The following is an 18008-nucleotide window of genomic DNA, read 5'->3' as shown; positions in this document are numbered from 1 at the left end:
TCGAGAGTATGTGCACCTGCCTGCAGGGACCCAATATCAACATCGTATGATCACAGACGTCTCGGCGAACAGTGGTATGGGCCAGGGAAGAAAAGGGAGGATGCGAATCGTTCTATTTCTCGTTGCTTTTGTACATTTTCCTCAGACACTCCCACGCCGCGCCCATTCTAGCCATAGTAACCGTAGTTTTTATCTGCCAAGCTGTCTTTACTCCTCGTCCTCGCCGCCCTCAACGTACTTGTGTCGGATGTCCTTCCATTGGCGCTGTTCTCCTGGTTAGCCCTCGTCCGACGATTTGGTCCCTCGACTCGGCTCGAAACTTACGCCTCGGTTGTTGGCGTCCCAGATCTTGTTCATGGTGGAGTTGAAACCGCTGTTGGACCGTTGGTTAGCAATCCGCCTTGTCCCGGTGCTCCATGAATAGCATAGGTTTCTCGTACATCTCCCAGGCAAAGCCCGCGCCAAAGACGGCCGCAAGCATGGTCCAGTTCTTGCGGAACACGGTGCTGCACAGTGAGGTGTTAGAATGCCGGCTCGACGTTCGCTCGTCCGTTCGCTGTCGCTGCGACTTGCCTGTAGATTGACTGTGCGAGAGACTGCGCATGTGCGCGATTAGCCGATGACGCGGTCACGGAGCAGACTGGGCCGTATTGATGCTTACCATGTTGGCGATGACGAGCAATTGAAAGCTTCGGGTGCAGTCAAGAGTGCGTAGAGGCCGAGGTGCTCCTTTGGCGGGTTTTTTCGAGGTTAGGAATGGCCTCAGAAGAAGTTCTGCTAGGGAAATCCGCGAAGTTGCAAGCAGGAAGTAAGCAACGCTGATTGGCCAGCAGCAGTCTGCCATTCCGCCCCACAATTCTCTCCCGGCGTCTCCCGCCTTTCTTTTGCCGTCTCTTACAGTGCCTCTAATAACTTGTAACTTTGGCCATGGATGAGCTTCAACTCGGGCATCTTTCAATGTATTTGCCTTCTGCACTACCTTGTGCGAGATAGATAGTCGAGCGGGGCTCCAGTGATAAAGGAGTCGCAGTTGTTCAACTGTCACCTTAATAGGCTGTAACATGGACTTATCCTCAGCTACGAGTTAACACCGGCTGTGAACCTGGACTTCCTTGACTTGTGCGTATTTTGGCATGTAGAATACTGTATTGTTCCTGATAGATCCATTATACCAATCTCCCGTGACTTTAGGAGAAGCCTTGGATGCCAGCTTAGGTAGACTATGATATCTAAGCCATCCTGAGAGAGAGCTCATAGTTCGTGCGTTGATATGGTCCCTGTTAGTGTACCTAAGGTACTGTGAGATCCTCTACCATCTTGCCTGAACTTTGCGTGGACAGACCTCTTATCAAGGATGATAGCCAAAGACCGCCTGCCTTTGCTCCCATAAAATCATACAAAACGAAGAGTCCTTGTAGACTATACGGAAGCACGACTCTTCTGACGCTTCAAGGAGATATTGAATTAAGCTCAGCCACTAGGAGCGTACTGCAGAAGGAATAGTGGGGTTGCAGCTGCTGGCCCTTGAGGGCTCTTTTTCTGCCTGTTTGTAACATCCTCGGTTCCATCCGAGCCTCCAGCTGTTGACACAACCACAGGCACTGCGCTGCCCATTGCCCGGCCAATTCGCGAGCTGTGCCTGAGAGCACCAGTTTTATTTCACCGGGAGCCTTGCTGTCACAACAACCGCCTCGTGCATCAGCGCCATCTCCGTCAAACGGGCTGTGATTGGGCACCGCTGAGTCACTGCCGTTCCGGTCTTTCGACGTCCCCTGCAGCCGCGACAATGGCGCCCTCTACGACGAGGTCCGGCATTGCGACAGACGAGGCCAGCGGAGAGCGTCACATCCCCGAGTCAATCCGAGCCGACGGCAGCAAGCGCAAGGCCATCAAGATCCGTCCCGGCTACCAGCCTCCCGAAGATGTCGAAGTCTACAAGAACCGAACCGCCGAAGCCTTTCGAGAGCGCGGCAAGCGGATAGGCATACCTGGCGCTGCGGCGCAAGATGAAAAGCCGGACCAGGGCTCTGCCGCAAGCAACAAGAACGCGAAGCGACGAGAGGCTCGGAAAAAGGCCAAGGCCTCGGGTGGCGACGGCGAAGGCGAGACCAAGGCTGATGCCACTGCCGCTGCAACGTCCACGGACCAACAGCCCAAGGCGGAAGAGGTTGACCCAGAGGTCGAGCGCGAGAAGAAAGCCAGAAGCCTTAAGAAGAAGCTCAAACAGGCCAAAGAACTCAAGATGAAGAAGGATGGTGGTGAGGGCCTGCTGCCCGAACAGATCGCAAAGGTCATCAAGATCAACGAGCTCATTCGCGAATTGGACGCCCTTGGATTTGATGCCGACGGCGAACCGAAGGATGCTACGAAAGACGGCGCAGTGGAGAGTGGCGAGACCAAGAAATGAAGCGCAGTTTTATGTACCTACACAAGCACAATCTGGACAGGGGACTTGCTGTTCCTCAAAGGCGATACGTTCCGTGCCGACGATCATGCCGCATTATGCCACAACAATCACAGCCTTCTGCAGCTCCTGCAGGAGCTGCATAGCTTGCCAGCCTCACCAAGTCAAAAATCATTCTCGCTTGGTCTCAAGGCAGACGATTGGAGACGCCAGATTCAAGAAGGGGTCAGGAGGACTTCATCAGCTCCGAGAGACTTGGGATAGCGGGGCACTGAAAGATCCCTGTACCTCTATCCCGAGTGTTGGTACGATTGAAGCATGGAGCAAAAAGCGAAGCTTGAGATCTGTTACATGTATGGACATAGATGGGACAGCTGCGATCAATCGGTTATATCTTACATGCCTTCAACTTCTAGGTAAATTACTATCTGCATGCCTGGCATCTCAGTTACCTGAAGCAAACTTACAAGCTCCCCCGCCAAGTTGTCCATGTCCTTTGTGCTTCAGCCGCATACAATCTGTGGAGACTTGAGAGAATTGGATGACTTGCTTCTTACTCAAATAAAGAACTAAGATGTAGATAAATTCACTGGGCATTTAAAGGGAGAATACATGAAATATACAGACAATGGTCGAACATATTGATGCCACTGAAGAGAGTTGAGCTACAACTTGGAGCTGTTGACCGGGGCCGAGAGTATTGCCGATCTTCTGCCGAGAGGCTGCTGGCAGGGATTAGCTCAAGGCTCCAGCGAGTGAGGTAAGCCTCCACGATTGCAAAGGAAGCAGCCCGCCACGGACCCGATCTGGCACTACCAACTTCCAGCCAAGCTACCAAACGAACCGACAGGACGAAGCCCGGAACCAAAAGACACCGTCTCTATCCCAGGGCATAGCATCACCATCGTTGCAGCTCGCCGCACCCAACCATGTCTGCGGAAGAAGAGCGCCAGTCGGCCCTCAACGCCTACCGGGCGAAGCTCATCGAGTCCCGCGAATGGGAAGCAAAGCTCAAGAACCTACGGCTAGAGATCAAGGACCTGCAGAAGGAGTATGACCGAACAGAGGAGAACATCAAGGCACTTCAGAGCGTAGGGCAGATTATCGGCGAAGTCCTGAAGCAGCTGGACGAGGAGAGATGTAAGCCGCAATTCGCTACGGGTGGTGCTGAAGGATTGGAGGAAGCTGGTTCCAGAGAGATGATTGCTAACTCGGAGTGCTTTCCCCCCCAGTTATTGTCAAGGCGTCGTCGGGCCCTCGATATGTCGTCGGCTGCAGATCCAAGGTCGACAAGTCCAAGATGAAGCAGGGCACACGTGTCGCGCTCGATATGACGACATTGACCATCATGCGCATGCTCCCGCGAGAGGTCGACCCGTTAGTCTACAACATGTCACTGGAGGACCCTGGCCAGGTCAGCTTTGCGGGCATCGGTGGCCTCAACGACCAGATTCGCGAGCTGAGAGAAGTCATTGAGCTTCCCTTGAAAAACCCAGAGCTCTTCCTCAGAGTCGGCATCAAGCCGCCCAAGGGTGTCCTGCTGTACGGCCCCCCCGGCACAGGAAAGACCCTGCTGGCCAGAGCAGTTGCAAGCAGTCTGGAGACAAATTTCTTAAAAGGTGAGTTGCTATCATGATAACATGGTTGCAGTCTTTGTGCGTTGGACGAGCCAGAGCTGACACCCTTCCAGTCGTTTCTTCCGCCATCGTCGACAAGTACATTGGAGAGTCAGCAAGGTTGATCCGAGAAATGTTTGGCTACGCAAAGGAGCACGAGCCGTGCATCATCTTCATGGACGAGATCGATGCCATCGGAGGCCGACGATTCTCCGAAGGCACCAGTGCCGACCGTGAGATCCAGAGAACGCTGATGGAGCTCCTCAACCAGCTGGACGGCTTCGACTACCTGGGCAAGACAAAGATCATCATGGCTACGAACAGACCGGACACCCTGGACCCCGCGCTGCTGCGTGCCGGGCGCCTGGACCGGAAGATTGAGATTCCGCTGCCGAACGAGGTTGGACGGCTGGAGATTCTCAAGATCCATGCCTCTTCTGTCGTTATTGACGGCGATATCGATTTCGAAAGCGTGGTGAAGATGAGTGATGGTTTGAACGGAGCTGACTTGCGAAACGTGGTCACTGAAGCGTGAGTCTTTGATATCCCGCCATTCCCCAAAGAGAGGGGGGCTTTTGTCTATGAAGAGTTCCTTGCTAACGAAGAGTCGACCACAGCGGCCTGTTTGCCATCAAGGACTACCGAGAGTCGGTCAACCAGGACGACTTCAACAGGGCTGTGCGCAAGGTGATGGAGGCGAAGAAGCTGGAAGGCAAGCTTGAGTACCAGAAGCTGTAAAGACCTCCCACTCTTAGGGCAGGGATCTTTGAGGAAGGGGGTTTCTGGCGCCGGTGAAGAAAAGACGGCCAGCCGATAATGAGCACACTTTCTAGGAACTGTACAATAATGAAGTTACCCAGTAGATGCGAATGCTGAGTGACTTGGCATAAGAATGGCAGGCATCAGCTCAAATGGGAACTGGAGGGGCATTTGCCTCAGGCCTCCAATAGGCATCTGTTGATGATGGTGATTGTTTAGATATTGAAGACTTGGTGTTGATGGGTAATCTTGACATGTCAGCCGATATTTACAGACACTATCCAGGAAGCGACATGCTGGCTCTATTTAAATCAGCGTCATGGGTGGCTGGAGAGGTGTCTGGCTCAAGCAATATGCAAGTTCGTGCGATACCTTGGAAGATGGTTCGGGATGCAATACTGACTGGCATGGCACACACACCAAAAGAGCGGCTGAATGCGCTTGTCTTTGTGTTTACCTTTGTTTCTTGCCCTCTCACTGGTCACAGCCCGATTAGTAGGAGGGGGTTAAGGCAAGGCAGACTGGTGACGGTTGTGCTGATGTCAGATATCACAGGCGGCGGTTTTTAGCTGGAGACGAACCTTTCTCATGGCGGACAAGCCACACCACATTTTTCTTCTCGACTCTGCGGCTCCTCCGTGTCGGCGTTCTGTTGTTGTCATTGTTTTATCGTTTTCTTTCCCGTTTGGTGTCTTGTTTATTCGAGGGCTGCGTGATCAGCAGATTATTCAGTCATAGGTAACCTCCAAAGGGGCCAATAGTAGCTCTACGATGGCGGGTGGCTTTGCTGATATTTCCATACTCGGCGCTTGCTAATAATAAAGTTCGCGAAGGAGCAAAAGGCTTGAGCTTTCTTCTCAAAAGGGCAAAAAGATCGAGCCGTACCATGCAATGCAGTACACCTTGAGCGGTTGGTGAGAAACTTGGCGATAGACTCCATATCTCAGCACAGCGATCAAAGACGTGATGCTATTCTTGGAAATCCTAGAAGTGCCAAGCTAAGAAGCCGTTCGTTGCTAGGGGGTGCTTAGGGGCAAATCAATGAGGCTGTGAGCGCGATCTGGATTTTTTTATGGCGCTGTCGCGCCAAAAGCCAGGGGTCCAGATTGACTGATTGACTTTTTTTTGTCGTAGGAGGGAGGGGAGGTCCTGTTTCTTTCCTTGATTCCTTTGGCGGACGTGGCGATCGGAAGGCGTGCGCCACGAATTAGTCGAGCCCTGGTGTGTTTTTCTTTGTCTTTCTTGGTGGAATCGGCGCAAGCGAGTGGGAGTGGTAGCGTTAGCATCACGGGCATACGAGGCTGCAATTTCATCGATGGACCGGGTGGGCTATTTTCAGCACCGCGACTCCGTATTTTGGAAGAATGGAAGACGGCGGCATGATTCTAGGCACAATGCCGGCGGAAACGGACAGGGGTCTGCTTCTTATCTGAGGAGAGCAGAAAAGGGAGAGAGATGGGATCTGCGTATGATGGTACTTGGTAGATACGACATACCGCATTTCACGGGTCCAATTCAACCTGGACAGGTCTGTGTCAGTGGTATTGCTGCTACCTCGACGGAGTGCTTCACCTTCACCGGGGCCAAATACGAACCTATGACGTCCTCTCGAGGTGCCACGGCCGCAAGTGAAATCCCTCCTTTTTGTGCTGGCTGCCAAAATTTTCAAGCCGAGATCGTGAAACGTGTGCCGGCCGTTTCAATGGGTCTGTGCCCGGTGTACTGCTACTTGCACTTCATGCTTGACAGAACTCGAGTACTACTAGTCGTAGCAGAACTGAGCCAGCAGTTACCAGAGTCTCTCGCCCGCTCATGAACGGCAAGGCTGCGGAGTATTACTGGCGAGCCGTCGAGCAGAAAACTGGTGAACGGATTCCCGGACGGAGCATGGTACGGATCCTGCTTGCCTATGTAAGACCTCTAGCACGAACCCGAGGGCCGCGATTGGCCAAGGTCAAACGGTCGGCCGGTGGGCATTGGTGGTGAGTCGCTGGTGGACGCCACACGAGGCTCCTTTTCCCCTTGATCTAACGCATTCCGAAGAGGACACAAGCTAGCGTCCGGTCGGCGAGGGCTAGGCTTTGGTCTTGCGTGCCGGCAGTGGAACGCTCTTCTCAGCCATGGCTGGCGGTTGCCGTGGCGAGGGAAGCTTCTTTCGAGGGGCTGCCAGCCGGTCTGTGTCGAAGCCGAGTTCCTCACTGGGCATTGAAAGCATAGGATAGGGGAGACGGAGTGCACTAATAAGCAATAATCAGAAACCCGTGGGAGTTGTTGGGAGGTCGTAGCTCGTCTGTCATACATACCTTACTTTGTCCGCTGACGACGGAGCCCCACCAGTCTGAAGATGTCGACAATACCTCGAGAGAGGGGCGCCTCTCTTAGTGCGGGAGAGGTGCAGGGCCGTTGTCCAGTCACTGTGTTTACATGTCCTGCTCTGCTCACGAAGAGAGGCATGGCTGCCCGATATCGAGGACGAGTGCTTCGTACACCCGCAGGCGCTGTGGACGACAAGAGATGCAAAAGCACTCGCAACATGTATGGCTTGGGCCGTCCATCTGTCTGTCGTTGTCCGTCGTTGCTCGTTTCTGGATCTGCGTGCGCAAACGCCTCGACCCCGCCTCGTCGAAGCCAATGCGGCCAGTAGCTGCCAGGCGATGGCGCACGCAGACAGCCTCTCGAGGTTAAGCATACGGGTGTCCATGTCCTCGTTAAAGCTGTGAGGATGAGCTGCCGAGGCCATCCGCAGCTCCCAGTCACACGCCCCCTGGGCATCAATCAACTGCAGCCATGGCGAACTGAGGCTTTGGGCCGTGAGCCGCATTCGGCAATCGAGCTTACCGACGGGTGATGAGTGGTTGTCGAGCTGCTTCACGCGGCACCTGTGCTGATATCATGCGCGTATGGCTTGGTTCTCGCCTGCTGATGGACCAAGTACGGAGTACGTAACTCTCACCACCTCGCGGTGTTGGTGGTCGGAGAGCGGTGACGTTGAGGCCAAGACGCCGGCCCCCCGTAGGTAACCCGAGCTTGCATGGAACCCCAGATCGGCCAAAGGCAAGGCAAGGCACGCAAGGAGGGACAGCTGAGTGAATGCCCGTCAACCAACCGTGTCCATCGTCGAGCCAAGCAACAGCGACTGGAAGGGCTCGTAAAGACAAACCTGGCCTGGGCCTGCGACGCAGGTACGAGGTACCGGGTACCGCCGCGACGAAAATGGTGGGCAAGCAGGCCCGGCCTTAGCAGGCGTCCGAGGGAGGGCAGGAGGGGCAGCAGCTCGACAACATTGGATCCTCTCCGTCATCCTCAGGAGCGACTCGCGCAGTACACGGTCGGCGGCAGCAGCAGCACTGTGTCTGGCGTATCGTCTGCGTACCGGCTGCTTGCCCACCTCGGACCCTCTCCTCTGCCCCCTCTCCACATTAAGCTGAGCCCCAAGCCTCGCTCCGCTACTTCTGGCCAGTGCTCCTTTTCCCACTCACCAGCCAAGGGAGTCACTGGTACGAGCACCGGTGTCGTGCGCTGCTCAGCACTGCAGTCACTCGACGGCCAGTGAGATAAAGACCTGAGTTGAGACCAAGTAATCCAGTAGTAATCGCAGTACCGGTACCAGCCCGGAGTACATATAGAGACCAGAGCGGCCCTCCTTCGCGTGCAGCCCAAAGCCAAAACTCCCGTCATCTGTCCGCGCCTCCCCTCCTTTTCGCTCTTACACCAGACCAGACCTTCCCCCTTACCTACCTTATCTTGCTCTGTGTTGTCGACCTTATAAACTTGTCCGTCTTCCTTCTTTCGACTCCTCCTCTTCATCCCACTCCGCGCTCGACTCTCGTTTATTTCCACTCGACTCCATCACCACCATTCGTTCTCCTTGATCTCCATCATCGTCTCAGCAACCAGCAGCAACCATGTGGTGAGCTCTCCCATCCCACCATTCACCGCCCCGCTCCGCATCTGTCCTTTCTGCCGTGGTGCCGCCAATGGCCGTGCTGGTGATGATGACGGATGGCAATTGGCAATTGGACTGCGACTGACTCTATTCTGCTTCTTGTCTATAGTGGTATTTTCGGATACGTCAACTACCTGGTCGAGAAGGACCGCAAGTTCATCCTCGACACCCTGCTCAATGGTAAGGACGAAGAAGCCTCCGCCTCGTGATTTGGGCCTCGTTGGGAGGCCATTGCCTCGCAAGTGGCAGAATACACATGGGAAAAGAGGAGTCGATGGCTAACCTGTGGTCTTTTCGCAGGTCTTTCCCGTCTTGAGTACAGAGGATACGACTCCGCCGGTCTGGCCATCGATGGCGACAAGAAGAACGAGGTCCTGGCCTTCAAGGAGGTTGGCAAGGTGGCCAAGCTGAGGAAGCTCATAGACGAGGCCCCATTGGACCTGACCAAGGTCTTCGACTCACATGCCGGCATTGCCCACACCCGATGGGCCACTCACGGTCCCCCTTCCACCGTCAACTGCCACCCTCACCGGTTTGTCTCTCCCCTCCAAGCATTGCGCATAGGAACTTTGAAATGGGTTAGCTGACTGAACGCGTCCCACCAACCAGATCTGACCCCAACTGGGAGTTCACTGTTGTCCACAACGGTATCATCACCAACTACAAGGAACTCAAGACTCTCCTGAGCAGCAAGGGCTTCAAGTTTGAGACTGAGACCGACACCGAGTGCATTGCCAAGCTGGCCAAGTACATCTACGACCAGCACCCCCAGATTGGTTTCACCGACCTCGTCAAGGCCGTCATCCAGGAGCTTGAGGGTGCCTATGGTCTGTTGATCAAGTCTGTCCACTACCCCCATGAGGTTATTGCTGCCCGAAAGGGTTCTCCTCTCGTCATCGGCGTCAAGACTCAGCGCCGCATGAAGGTCGACTTTGTCGACGTGGAGTATGGCGAGGACAACCTTCCCCTCTCCGCAGAGGCTGCCTCTCAGACCGTTGCCCTCAAGAAGGATGGCGAACTCCTCGCCCCCTCCAGCGCCCTGGGTGCTCCCGACAAGTCTCTCCTCCACCGCTCTCAGTCGCGTGCTTTCATGACTGACGACGGCATGCCCATGCCCACTGAGTTCTTCCTTTCTTCCGACCCCGCTGCGATTGTTGAGCACACCAAGAAGGTCCTGTACCTCGAGGATGACGATATTGCTCACATCCACGAGGGTTCCCTCAACATCCACCGCCTGAAGAAGGCCGATGGCAGCTCCAACGTCCGCGCCATCCACACTCTGGAGCTTGAGCTTCAGGAGATCATGAAGGGCAAGTTCGACCACTTCATGCAGAAGGAGATTTTCGAGCAGCCCGAGTCCGTTGTCAACACCATGCGTGGTCGTCTTGACATTGCCAATAAGACCGTCACTCTGGGTGGTCTCCGTTCATACATTGCCACCATCCGCCGATGCCGCAGAATCATCTTCATTGCCTGCGGTACCAGTTACCACTCTTGCATGGCCGTCCGTGGTATCTTTGAGGAGCTTGCCGAGATTCCCATCTCTGTCGAGCTGGCCTCTGACTTCCTTGACCGCAAGGCCCCGGTCTTCCGAGACGACACCTGCGTCTTTGTCTCCCAGTCTGGCGAGACTGCCGACTCTCTGATGGCCCTCCGCTACTGCTTGGAGCGTGGTGCCCTCACTGTCGGCATCGTCAACGTGGTTGGCTCTTCCATCTCTCTCCTCACCCACTGCGGTGTCCACGTCAACGCCGGCCCCGAGATCGGTGTCGCCTCCACCAAGGCCTACACCTCCCAGTTCATTGCCATGGTCATGTTCGCGCTCTCCCTTAGTGAGGACCGACTGTCGAAGAAGGCCCGCCGAGAGGAGATCATGGAAGGCCTGGCCAACGTCTCCGCCCAGATCAAGCAGATCCTTGAGCTCGACCAACCCATCAAGGACCTCTGCCAGAAGGTCTTCAAGGATCAGAAGTCCCTGTTGCTGCTTGGCCGCGGCAGCCAGTTCTCCACCGCCCTCGAGGGTGCCTTGAAGATTAAGGAGATTTCCTACCTCCACTGCGAGGCCGTCATGTCTGGTGAGCTGAAGCACGGTGTCTTGGCCCTGGTCGACGAGAACCTCCCCATCATCATGATCCTCACTCGTGACGACATCTTCACAAAGTCTCTCAACGCCTACCAGCAGGGTAAGTCTGAAAATACTGAGTTCCCTCCCCCCATTCTGCATGAAGCTAACGGTAGTCATAGTCATTGCTCGTGGTGGCAAGCCCATTGTCATCTGCAACCCTGGCGATGAGGAGTTCAAGGCCTCCGATGCTCTCAAGATTGAGATCCCCAAGACGGTCGACTGCCTGCAGGGCATCCTGAACGTTATCCCTCTGCAGCTGATTGCCTACTGGCTGGCCGTTCTCGAGGGCCTTAACGTGGACTTCCCTCGAAACTTGGCCAAGTCTGTGACTGTCGAGTAAAGAAAGAGACGCCGGTCGGCTCTAGGCATACGGCGATGTTATGGCAGAGCTTGTTTTCTACTGCCACGAAATAAAAGGATAATGAGGAGTTGGCTGTCAGGGAACTTTTTTTAACGGCTCAGCAATGGATTTTTCTGTTTTAGGAGGATGCTCTCTTTTCTTTTTTTGTATGTAATGAGGAACCCGACAGGGATTCCAATGACAGGGAGGCCGGGCTCCATTTTAGATGAGCATAGGGCGGATTGTTCTGTTCTGCATGGAACACGCGGCTGGCAGAGCGTCTTGGTGTACCTGTCTTTTCTGATGGAGAAAACATGTGTGCTGCTGTGCGAATATGCGTATACGAAGCGCCATCTTCTAGTTGAATATCTAGAGAAAGAACTGAAAAAAGAGTAAAACCAAGAATGAATGCTTCTGTTTTATCCTATCTGTGAAGAAATGAAGCACTTGTCATCCAGATTACCTGTTTCTGGGCAGAGATATTTCAATCAACACGGCTGGTACTTCCAAAGCAGGCATTGAACGTCGAGTCGCTTCATAACACAGCGGCATTGATGTTCATGGCCCTTCTGAGTCCAGAGCTAAGGCGATATCTTGATTCTTTTGCACTATAAACAACGTAATGGGCGACAATTGGATTTCAATGACTATTCCTTCTCTCTTTAAACTGTCTGAGTGCCATAGCCCTTGATCCTGTCCGCAAACGCCCAGCTCTGGTCCTCTAGCTTCTCGTTCTCCTTCAGCTCAACGCCGTCCTTGGTGACAATGGCTAATGAGTACGAATCGAGACTTCGAGCGTCACGGTAGAAGAGCACCTTCATTGCCTCCTGAACAATCTTGACGGCCTCTTCGCGGGAGAGCTTCTTGGCGGACTCCTCGTCGGGGACGTAGCGCCTCATGATGGGCTGGGCGAGCATGGCGCCGAAGCCCGTGGCGAGGGACGGGGCCGAGTAGGTGCTTCCGAGGAGGTCGGCGGCGGCGAGGAAGGGCTCACCATTGTCGTCGAGGCCGCCGACCAGCAGGTGGTTCCAGAGGGGGTCGAACTTGGAGCGGCGGCTGTAGAGGAGCTTGGCGAGGTAGCGGTGGAGGTTGGCGGCGCTGAGGCGGGGCTTGTCGGGGGACTCGTAGGCCTCGGAGAGGGAGAGGTCGATGAGGTGGCGGTCGAGGTACTGCATGTCGGAGATGTCGCCGCTGAAGCCGACGACGGAGGTTCCGGCGAAGGGGCGGAGGCGCTTGACGTCGGTGAAGCGTGCGAGGGAGCCGTATGATGCTAGGGGGATGGTCAGCGAATGTGGACCGAAATGTTGAGGTTCTTGTTGGTTTGCGTTGTTGGGAGTGGAAGGGGTGATGGGAGAGGGGATAGAGAGGGGGGGCTAACCAAGGTTATCGGCGGCCATGACAACGCCGTCCTGGAACTTGATGCCTATTACTGAGGTGCCGGTGACGATGGGCTGCTGGGTGTTTTGCTTGGGCCCATTGTCCTGCATGTAGGAGCGGTCATAGGCGCCGTAGACGTCGTCTCTCGGCTATGGAAATGGAAAAAAAGAGTTAGCGATTTGCACCAGGTTGAAGTTGAGGATCGAAGGATTGCTGCGTACTCGGCCCCAAGCTTGCGGACGGTGATCCATTTTGGCTTATAGAGGAGGAGATGTGAGAAGTTGCTTTGACGAAGAGCGACGACGTGGGGTAAAGAATCGGAAGCTGGGAGGCTGATTGATTCTGCGGCAGCTCTCCAAGGATCAACGTCACAGAGACTGTTTCGCTTGTTGCTGTGTCTGTCCGGGTCTGATAGACACGGGGCTCGGATCGATTGACGGCGGGGGAGAGGAAGGGCAAACTGCTGTATGAGAAAGAAGTTGTGCTTTGGCTGGAAAGCTGGTGATGCAGCCAAGTCCGTGGTCGCGCGTCCCAGCGGTGCCTGCAAGCCAGAAGGGTACAAGTTACAAGCTGGCAGCGGAGGTGTTACATAAGCCAAACGTTACCGCCGGTGATTGGCCACGGCGAGGAAGCTTGGGCCAGCCCCAGGTCAAGGTACAGCATACGTGCCGAACCGCGGGGCTTGCAGCGGCAGACAAAGTTTTCAATACTTGCTGAGCCCGTCCGATAGACGACGTCAAGGGAGCATAAGGCGAGAACTGGAGGGAAGCTGCAAGCAGTAATAAGCTTGAGTCGTGCCTGCTGTTTACCTGCCCATTGATAGCGTCCTCCCCCTCCTACAACCCTCGTCATTTCTCAACACCCATTCCACAACTCCACCAGCTTGAAGCAAGGGAAGAGAAGATAAAAATTCACAACAACTAGCAGAGCATCTGAGAAGATTTTCACGACTCGACACAGCGCGCGCTCTACAATTGGCGGCTTCAGCACCACCTCACAGCTTCTCGCGCTTGCGCCCAAAAACATCATCGTTCGATAGCTCGATCCTTCAAGATGCTGTCATCCGCAGGTCTCGGGGCCGCCCGTCGCGTGCTCACCAGCTCCGGCGCAGCAGCCCCATGGCATCAATTCTCCGGCCTGGCAGCCCGCGCGCTCGTCCTGCGCCTCGCCGCGCCCTCGGTGCGCACCATCAGCTTGTCGGCGTCTATGCGCTCGCCCGCCGCGAAGGCCACCAGCGCTTCCAAGTCCACCACCAAGAAGACGACAAAGCCAAAGAGCTCTTCTACTACCAAGAAGTCGACGGCCAAGAAGGCGGCCAAGCCCAAGGCCAAGAAGCCCGCCAAGAAGGCCGTCAAGAAGAAGGCCGCGGCCAAGAAGCCCAAGGCGGCCAAGAAGAAGACGTTGACGGATGAGCAGAAGGAGAGGCTGGAGATTCGGAAGCTGAAGCAGATGTCGCTGCTCAAGGGACCGACTGCCCTCCCGGAGACGGCGTGGAGCGTGTACATGGTGGACAACTTGCGCGGTGGTACCGGCGGCGACGCTTTGGGGGACAAGGTCAAGGCGCTTTCTACGAGTTTCAAGAACTTGCCCGAGTCCGAGAAAGAGGTAGGCCCTTTTCTTCTTGCTTCTCCATCTTCTTCATGACGCCGTCATACTGACTTGATTCTCTCGCAGCGCTTGGCAGCCATTGGCAACTCCAACAAAATCGCCAACCAGGAGGCCAAGAAGAAATGGATCGAATCCTTCCCTCCTGAGGCGATCTACACGGCCAACCTGGCCCGCCGTCGCCTGGCCCGCAAGACGGATAAGACCAAGATCTACTTGCTCCACGACGAGCGACTCCCTCACCGTACCGGATCCGGCTTCACTCTTTACATCAAGCAGAACTTTGGCCAGTCAGGCGCCGATTCCGCCACGGATGCTATGCGCACCATGAGCGAGCGCTGGAGGTCGTTGAGCCCTGATGAGAAGGCTCCTTACGTGGAAGAAGCCACTGAGCTCAACAAGGTGAGCGGGGAGAAGGTCAAGGCTTTGCGCAAGAAGGGCGAGCTGTACTGGAAGGAGAAGCTCGCCTCGCCTTCGCCTGCGGCATAGAGCTACTTCCATCTGAACAAGTTCTACCATTGTCCATCTAGAGGTAGTGGGTATCATGGGATATCCATCCCTACCCTTGGACTGGAAGAAGAAAAAGCGCGCAGGGGGGAAAGAAAAGGGAAGGATAAATAACTTTCCAAAACCCGGCGGTTTCCTTTGGTATTGACCCTGTTTGAGATTCACGGGGAGCTTTTCCGCGCAGTGTAACAGTAATGTTTCTATGCTTTACGATGTTCAATCGTTGAATATTCATTTGATGCCTCAACCATTTCCCTTTCCCTTTTCCCTTTTGCGGAGATGATCGTGTTTTTAATATGACTCCTGAGATCACCCCTGATCTGAAGTCAAGTTTCACTAATGAGAGATGCAGAGCCCCCTCAACGCTCTGTTATTTGAAACGACGACCATGAGTATGGCTCTCGCCATCACCCATATAGAATCAGATGTACTCTAGATATGTCGAATCGGGAGTAGTTTAAGCACATCGAACCAGATGTGCTTTAGGCGACTAAGCAGCCATAACTACGCTTTCTTTTCCACAGGCAGCACTTCCAACGCAACCTCTCCATCGGCGCCAATCCATTTCGCCCCGGTACCCTTCATCTGCCTCCCGCTCGCAAGATACAGCAGCAGATACGTATGCTTCGCGACGTGAGCCCAGCAGTAGAGCCGGATCCAGCGGCGCGGCTCGTCCCGGCGACACCACACGCCCCAGCCAGCCAGGCCGCTGCGGAGGTAGTTGCCGAGGAAGAGCCAGCTCTCGCGAAAGGTGTCCTCGGACCAGCCGCTGCAGTCAAGGAGCCAGTAGCCCCGTTCGAGGGGCTCCAGTTCGCGTCTCGCTACGGGGCGATATCGAGAGGAGAGGTCTTGGGCTAGTTTGGCCAGCTTGTCGGGCACCAGGTCTGCTGGCTCGAGGTCCATGATGCTTGCGGGAGGAGACGGGGGCCGGATTTCCAAGGTGTCGGATGAGTCTCTCGACGCGGCTGGGTAAGAGCTTGCTGATCGTGTGTTTCGGGCTGGCCCGGTGTCACTCGAGCTCCGCTGCAGATTCGTCGCCGCGGCTTCATCAACGAGTCCCTTTTGGCGCTTCGACAGAGGTGGTGCAGACTCGGCTCGAAGGGAGGCTGCTTCGGAGGCCGAATCATCGGGAGTGCCGCTCGATATGTAGATGGTCTCGTCAATCACAGTAGGGGAGAATTCTTGTCGCTTTCGAGTCGATGCCCCTTTCGGTACTCCGGGGGTGACGGGGATGATATTCGCAACTTTCTCTTGTCCAAGGGAGTGGCTTCCATCTTCGGCCAGGTCAGGGGGGATGGGGATAGACGACGGAATATGAGTATCTCCTCCACGAGCACCGTCTGGTGGAACTGGATGATCGGCTTGAGTATTACGGAAAGGGTTTGAGCCCTGCTTCTTCATATAATGCTCAAGAACCCTAGTTGGCGTGGCATGGCGTAGTTCGGCATCAGGCAAGGGGTAAGAATCGTCGATCTGACTTGGAGGCGCATGCCATGAAGATGCAAGCTGAGTCGACAAGGATTCACCATCCTCTTCCTGGTTTGGCGGAGCCTCGTCTGTCACGTTGCGCCTGTCTTGCAGCGGCGGCGAGAAGCGGTTGTCGCAGACGCTCCGGAAGCTCAGGTTCTGAGACTCTGGAACCCAAGGCTGTCTTGACGGCGCCGCGAACACCCTGCCCGACGAAGCGGCGGCGGTGCTCTGCTGCTCTTGCGTGGGAGCATCTCCCCGGTCGCCGGCATGCTGCGCATCTGAAGGATGATGCTGCTGTTGCTGTTGAGCGGGATCTGCGAAGATGGGGAGCTGATGTCGCGGCTGGAATGAAAGGTAGGACTGGGCCAACTGCCTGTAGGCGACGTCGTCTGCCGTCCTGCTCGGTGCTGTGACGTGAACTAGGATCTCGACGTCGGACTCCTGCGTTGCCTCCATTTGTGTGTCAGTCGATCTGTGACCGAACTAATGGACGCAACATTGCATGGGGCGGAAGAGCATGGCACTTTCGGCCTATTCAGCTGTGAGCAGATGAACGGGATAGATCAGGCGATGCGGACGAATCACGACGATGCATCATCTATACATGTTGAGCGAACTGCAGTTGTTGGACAATGCTGGTTTCCTCTATTTGTGCACTCCGTTGAATTCCCAGTGGGAGATGGCAATGTAGTCCGCCGGCCTGTAGAGTTCGCGAGATGTTTCAGAGAATCTTGGTGAAGATGGTGGGTTGGTTGTCCTGACCGAAGTCGTTTGTGAAGGTGAGAGGAGTGCATAAAGACGAATCGTGAGAACAAATCGGATGGATCAAGATTCGACACCGGCAAACCTAGTGCCTGTAGCCAGCCCAAACCCCCCACTGAACTGATGCCACGTTCCCCGAAGACCGCTAAGCTTCAGGTGCATCCCCCGCTAAATGTCACTATAATTCCCAGGCACGGGGTGCAGTCCAGTCCACCTCAGGGTCCCTGATGGCACCGAATATTGGCCACTCCTCCATTTGATGTCTTGATATCCCGATATCAACCTCATCCTCCAACCACCACCAACGCCTTATACCCAGCCCTCCAGCCCTCCCTCCGCAACAATGGCCGGCGAAAAGAGAGGCGACCTCGGCAGCGTCCTGGTCATTGGCGGCAACGGCTTCCTGGGCCACCACATTGTCAACCAGGCGCTGTCCTCGTGGACCTGCTCGGCCGTCGCCTCGGTCGACCTGCGCTGCACCCGCAACATCAACGCCGGCGCCTCGTACCACGAGTGCGACATCACCGACGCCGCCCGGCTGACGGAGCTGCTCAAGACGATCAAGCCCGACGTCGTCATCCACACCGCCTCGCCCACGGCCAGCAGCGACAGCACGACGGCCCACGAGCTCTTCCGCAAGGTCAACATCGGCGGCACCCAGGCCGTCATCGAGGCCTGCCAGAACTCCGGGGTCAAGGCCCTCGTGTACACCAGCTCGGCCAGCGTCGTCAGCGACAACGAGAACGACCTGCTCAATGCGGACGAGGACTGGCCCGTCATAAGGGGCGCCCAGCAGAAGGAGTACTACTCCGAGACAAAGGTAAAGAAACGATGATCCCCATCACCTCGGAGATTTGCCTACATATACTCCAGGCTTCACGAACTGACCATCTCCAATTGTTAAGGCCGCCGCCGAAGAGCTCGTCATCAAGGCCAACCGCCAAGAACCCTCCAAGCTGCTAACCACCTCCCTCCGCCCCGCGGGCATCTTCGGCGAGGGCGACGTCCAGACCCTCGCCGGCTTCATCCGCGCCTACGACAACAAGCAGACGCACGTCCAGCTCGGCGACAACACCAACATCTTCGACTTCACCTAC

The 18008-nt window shown here is 55.5% G+C and overlaps 8 protein-coding genes across 8 annotated transcripts in view; 5 read left to right on the top strand and 3 right to left on the bottom strand.

Annotated features, from left to right (window-relative positions):
* Positions 1 to 120: 120 nt before the first annotated feature.
* On the bottom strand, positions 121 to 776 carry BBK36DRAFT_1134360 (ubiquinol-cytochrome C reductase). Its single transcript, XM_024892279.1, has 5 exons — positions 662 to 776; positions 574 to 596; positions 441 to 506; positions 325 to 373; positions 121 to 264 (listed from the first exon to the last, which is right to left on the bottom strand). The coding sequence occupies exons 1-5, from the start codon at positions 662 to 664 to the stop codon at positions 208 to 210; spliced, it is 198 nt and encodes a 65-aa protein (XP_024753196.1). The 5' UTR covers positions 665 to 776; the 3' UTR covers positions 121 to 207.
* A 1010-nt stretch (positions 777 to 1786) lies between these two features.
* BBK36DRAFT_1111294 (hypothetical protein) lies at positions 1787 to 2407 on the top strand (the record flags this gene model as incomplete). The annotated part of the gene is made up of 1 exon (XM_024889694.1): positions 1787 to 2407. The coding sequence occupies one exon, from the start codon at positions 1787 to 1789 to the stop codon at positions 2405 to 2407; it is 621 nt and encodes a 206-aa protein (XP_024753195.1).
* Positions 2408 to 3333: 926 nt separating this feature from the next.
* On the top strand, positions 3334 to 4758 carry BBK36DRAFT_1188785 (26S proteasome subunit P45; the record flags this gene model as incomplete). The annotated part of the gene is made up of 4 exons (XM_024896594.1): positions 3334 to 3544; positions 3637 to 4023; positions 4095 to 4551; positions 4638 to 4758. 4 exons carry the CDS (start codon positions 3334 to 3336, stop codon positions 4756 to 4758), a joined length of 1176 nt encoding a protein of 391 aa, XP_024753194.1.
* Positions 4759 to 8684: 3926 nt separating this feature from the next.
* BBK36DRAFT_1156427 (isomerising glucosamine-fructose-6-phosphate aminotransferase) lies at positions 8685 to 11190 on the top strand (the record flags this gene model as incomplete). The annotated part of the gene is made up of 5 exons (XM_024893924.1): positions 8685 to 8689; positions 8835 to 8905; positions 9026 to 9257; positions 9335 to 10908; positions 10970 to 11190. 5 exons carry the CDS (start codon positions 8685 to 8687, stop codon positions 11188 to 11190), a joined length of 2103 nt encoding a protein of 700 aa, XP_024753193.1.
* A 600-nt stretch (positions 11191 to 11790) lies between these two features.
* Positions 11791 to 13095, bottom strand: BBK36DRAFT_1134357 (proteasome, subunit beta 4). The gene is given in 6 exon segments (XM_024892278.1): positions 11791 to 12460; positions 12569 to 12716; positions 12789 to 12844; positions 12859 to 12922; positions 12936 to 13010; positions 13067 to 13095. The coding sequence occupies 3 exon segments, from the start codon at positions 12816 to 12818 to the stop codon at positions 11853 to 11855; spliced, it is 786 nt and encodes a 261-aa protein (XP_024753192.1). The 5' UTR covers positions 12819 to 12844; positions 12859 to 12922; positions 12936 to 13010; positions 13067 to 13095; the 3' UTR covers positions 11791 to 11852.
* Positions 13096 to 13584: 489 nt separating this feature from the next.
* BBK36DRAFT_151548 (hypothetical protein) lies at positions 13585 to 14661 on the top strand (the record flags this gene model as incomplete). Its single annotated transcript, XM_024897592.1, has 2 exons — positions 13585 to 14172; positions 14242 to 14661. The coding sequence occupies exons 1-2, from the start codon at positions 13621 to 13623 to the stop codon at positions 14659 to 14661; spliced, it is 972 nt and encodes a 323-aa protein (XP_024753191.1). The 5' UTR covers positions 13585 to 13620.
* Positions 14662 to 15183: 522 nt separating this feature from the next.
* On the bottom strand, positions 15184 to 16605 carry BBK36DRAFT_1111092 (hypothetical protein; the record flags this gene model as incomplete). Its single annotated transcript, XM_024889668.1, has 1 exon — positions 15184 to 16605. The coding sequence occupies one exon, from the start codon at positions 16603 to 16605 to the stop codon at positions 15184 to 15186; it is 1422 nt and encodes a 473-aa protein (XP_024753190.1).
* Positions 16606 to 17218: 613 nt separating this feature from the next.
* BBK36DRAFT_1132902 (3-beta hydroxysteroid dehydrogenase/isomerase) overlaps positions 17219 to 18008 on the top strand; it is a gene marked incomplete at its 3' end in the record, with an annotated part of 1232 nt that continues 442 nt past the window's right edge. Inside the window, exons 1-2 of the mRNA XM_024892049.1 lie at positions 17219 to 17731; positions 17817 to 17966. Coding sequence (XP_024753189.1) covers positions 17255 to 17731; positions 17817 to 17966 — 627 coding nt within the window. The 5' untranslated portion in view covers positions 17219 to 17254. The remainder of the gene's footprint in view (positions 17732 to 17816; positions 17967 to 18008) is intronic.

Source organism: Trichoderma citrinoviride (assembly GCF_003025115.1).
Source record: "Trichoderma citrinoviride strain TUCIM 6016 unplaced genomic scaffold BBK36scaffold_2, whole genome shotgun sequence".
Classification (NCBI taxonomy): Eukaryota; Fungi; Ascomycota; class Sordariomycetes; order Hypocreales; family Hypocreaceae; genus Trichoderma; species Trichoderma citrinoviride.
This window is presented reverse-complemented; position numbering and strand designations above follow the sequence as displayed.

What these genes read in the sequence shown, in the direction of transcription:
- BBK36DRAFT_1134360 (XM_024892279.1), bottom strand. An exon ending in GCGGGCTTTGCCTGGGAGAT is followed by an intron (nt 374 to 440) that starts GTACGAGAAACC and finishes ACGGTCCAACAG; the next exon opens with CGGTTTCAACTCCACCATGA. An exon ending in GGGACGCCAACAACCGAGGC is followed by an intron (nt 265 to 324) that starts GTAAGTTTCGAG and finishes CCAGGAGAACAG; the next exon opens with CGCCAATGGAAGGACATCCG.
- BBK36DRAFT_1134357 (XM_024892278.1), bottom strand. Translation starts at nt 12,818, where the DNA reads ATGGATCACCGTCCGCAAGCTTGGGGCCGA. An exon ending in GTCCGCAAGCTTGGGGCCGA is followed by an intron (nt 12,717 to 12,788) that starts GTACGCAGCAAT and finishes CCATTTCCATAG; the next exon opens with CCGAGAGACGACGTCTACGG. An exon ending in CATGGCCGCCGATAACCTTG is followed by an intron (nt 12,461 to 12,568) that starts GTTAGCCCCCCC and finishes CCATCCCCCTAG; the next exon opens with CATCATACGGCTCCCTCGCA.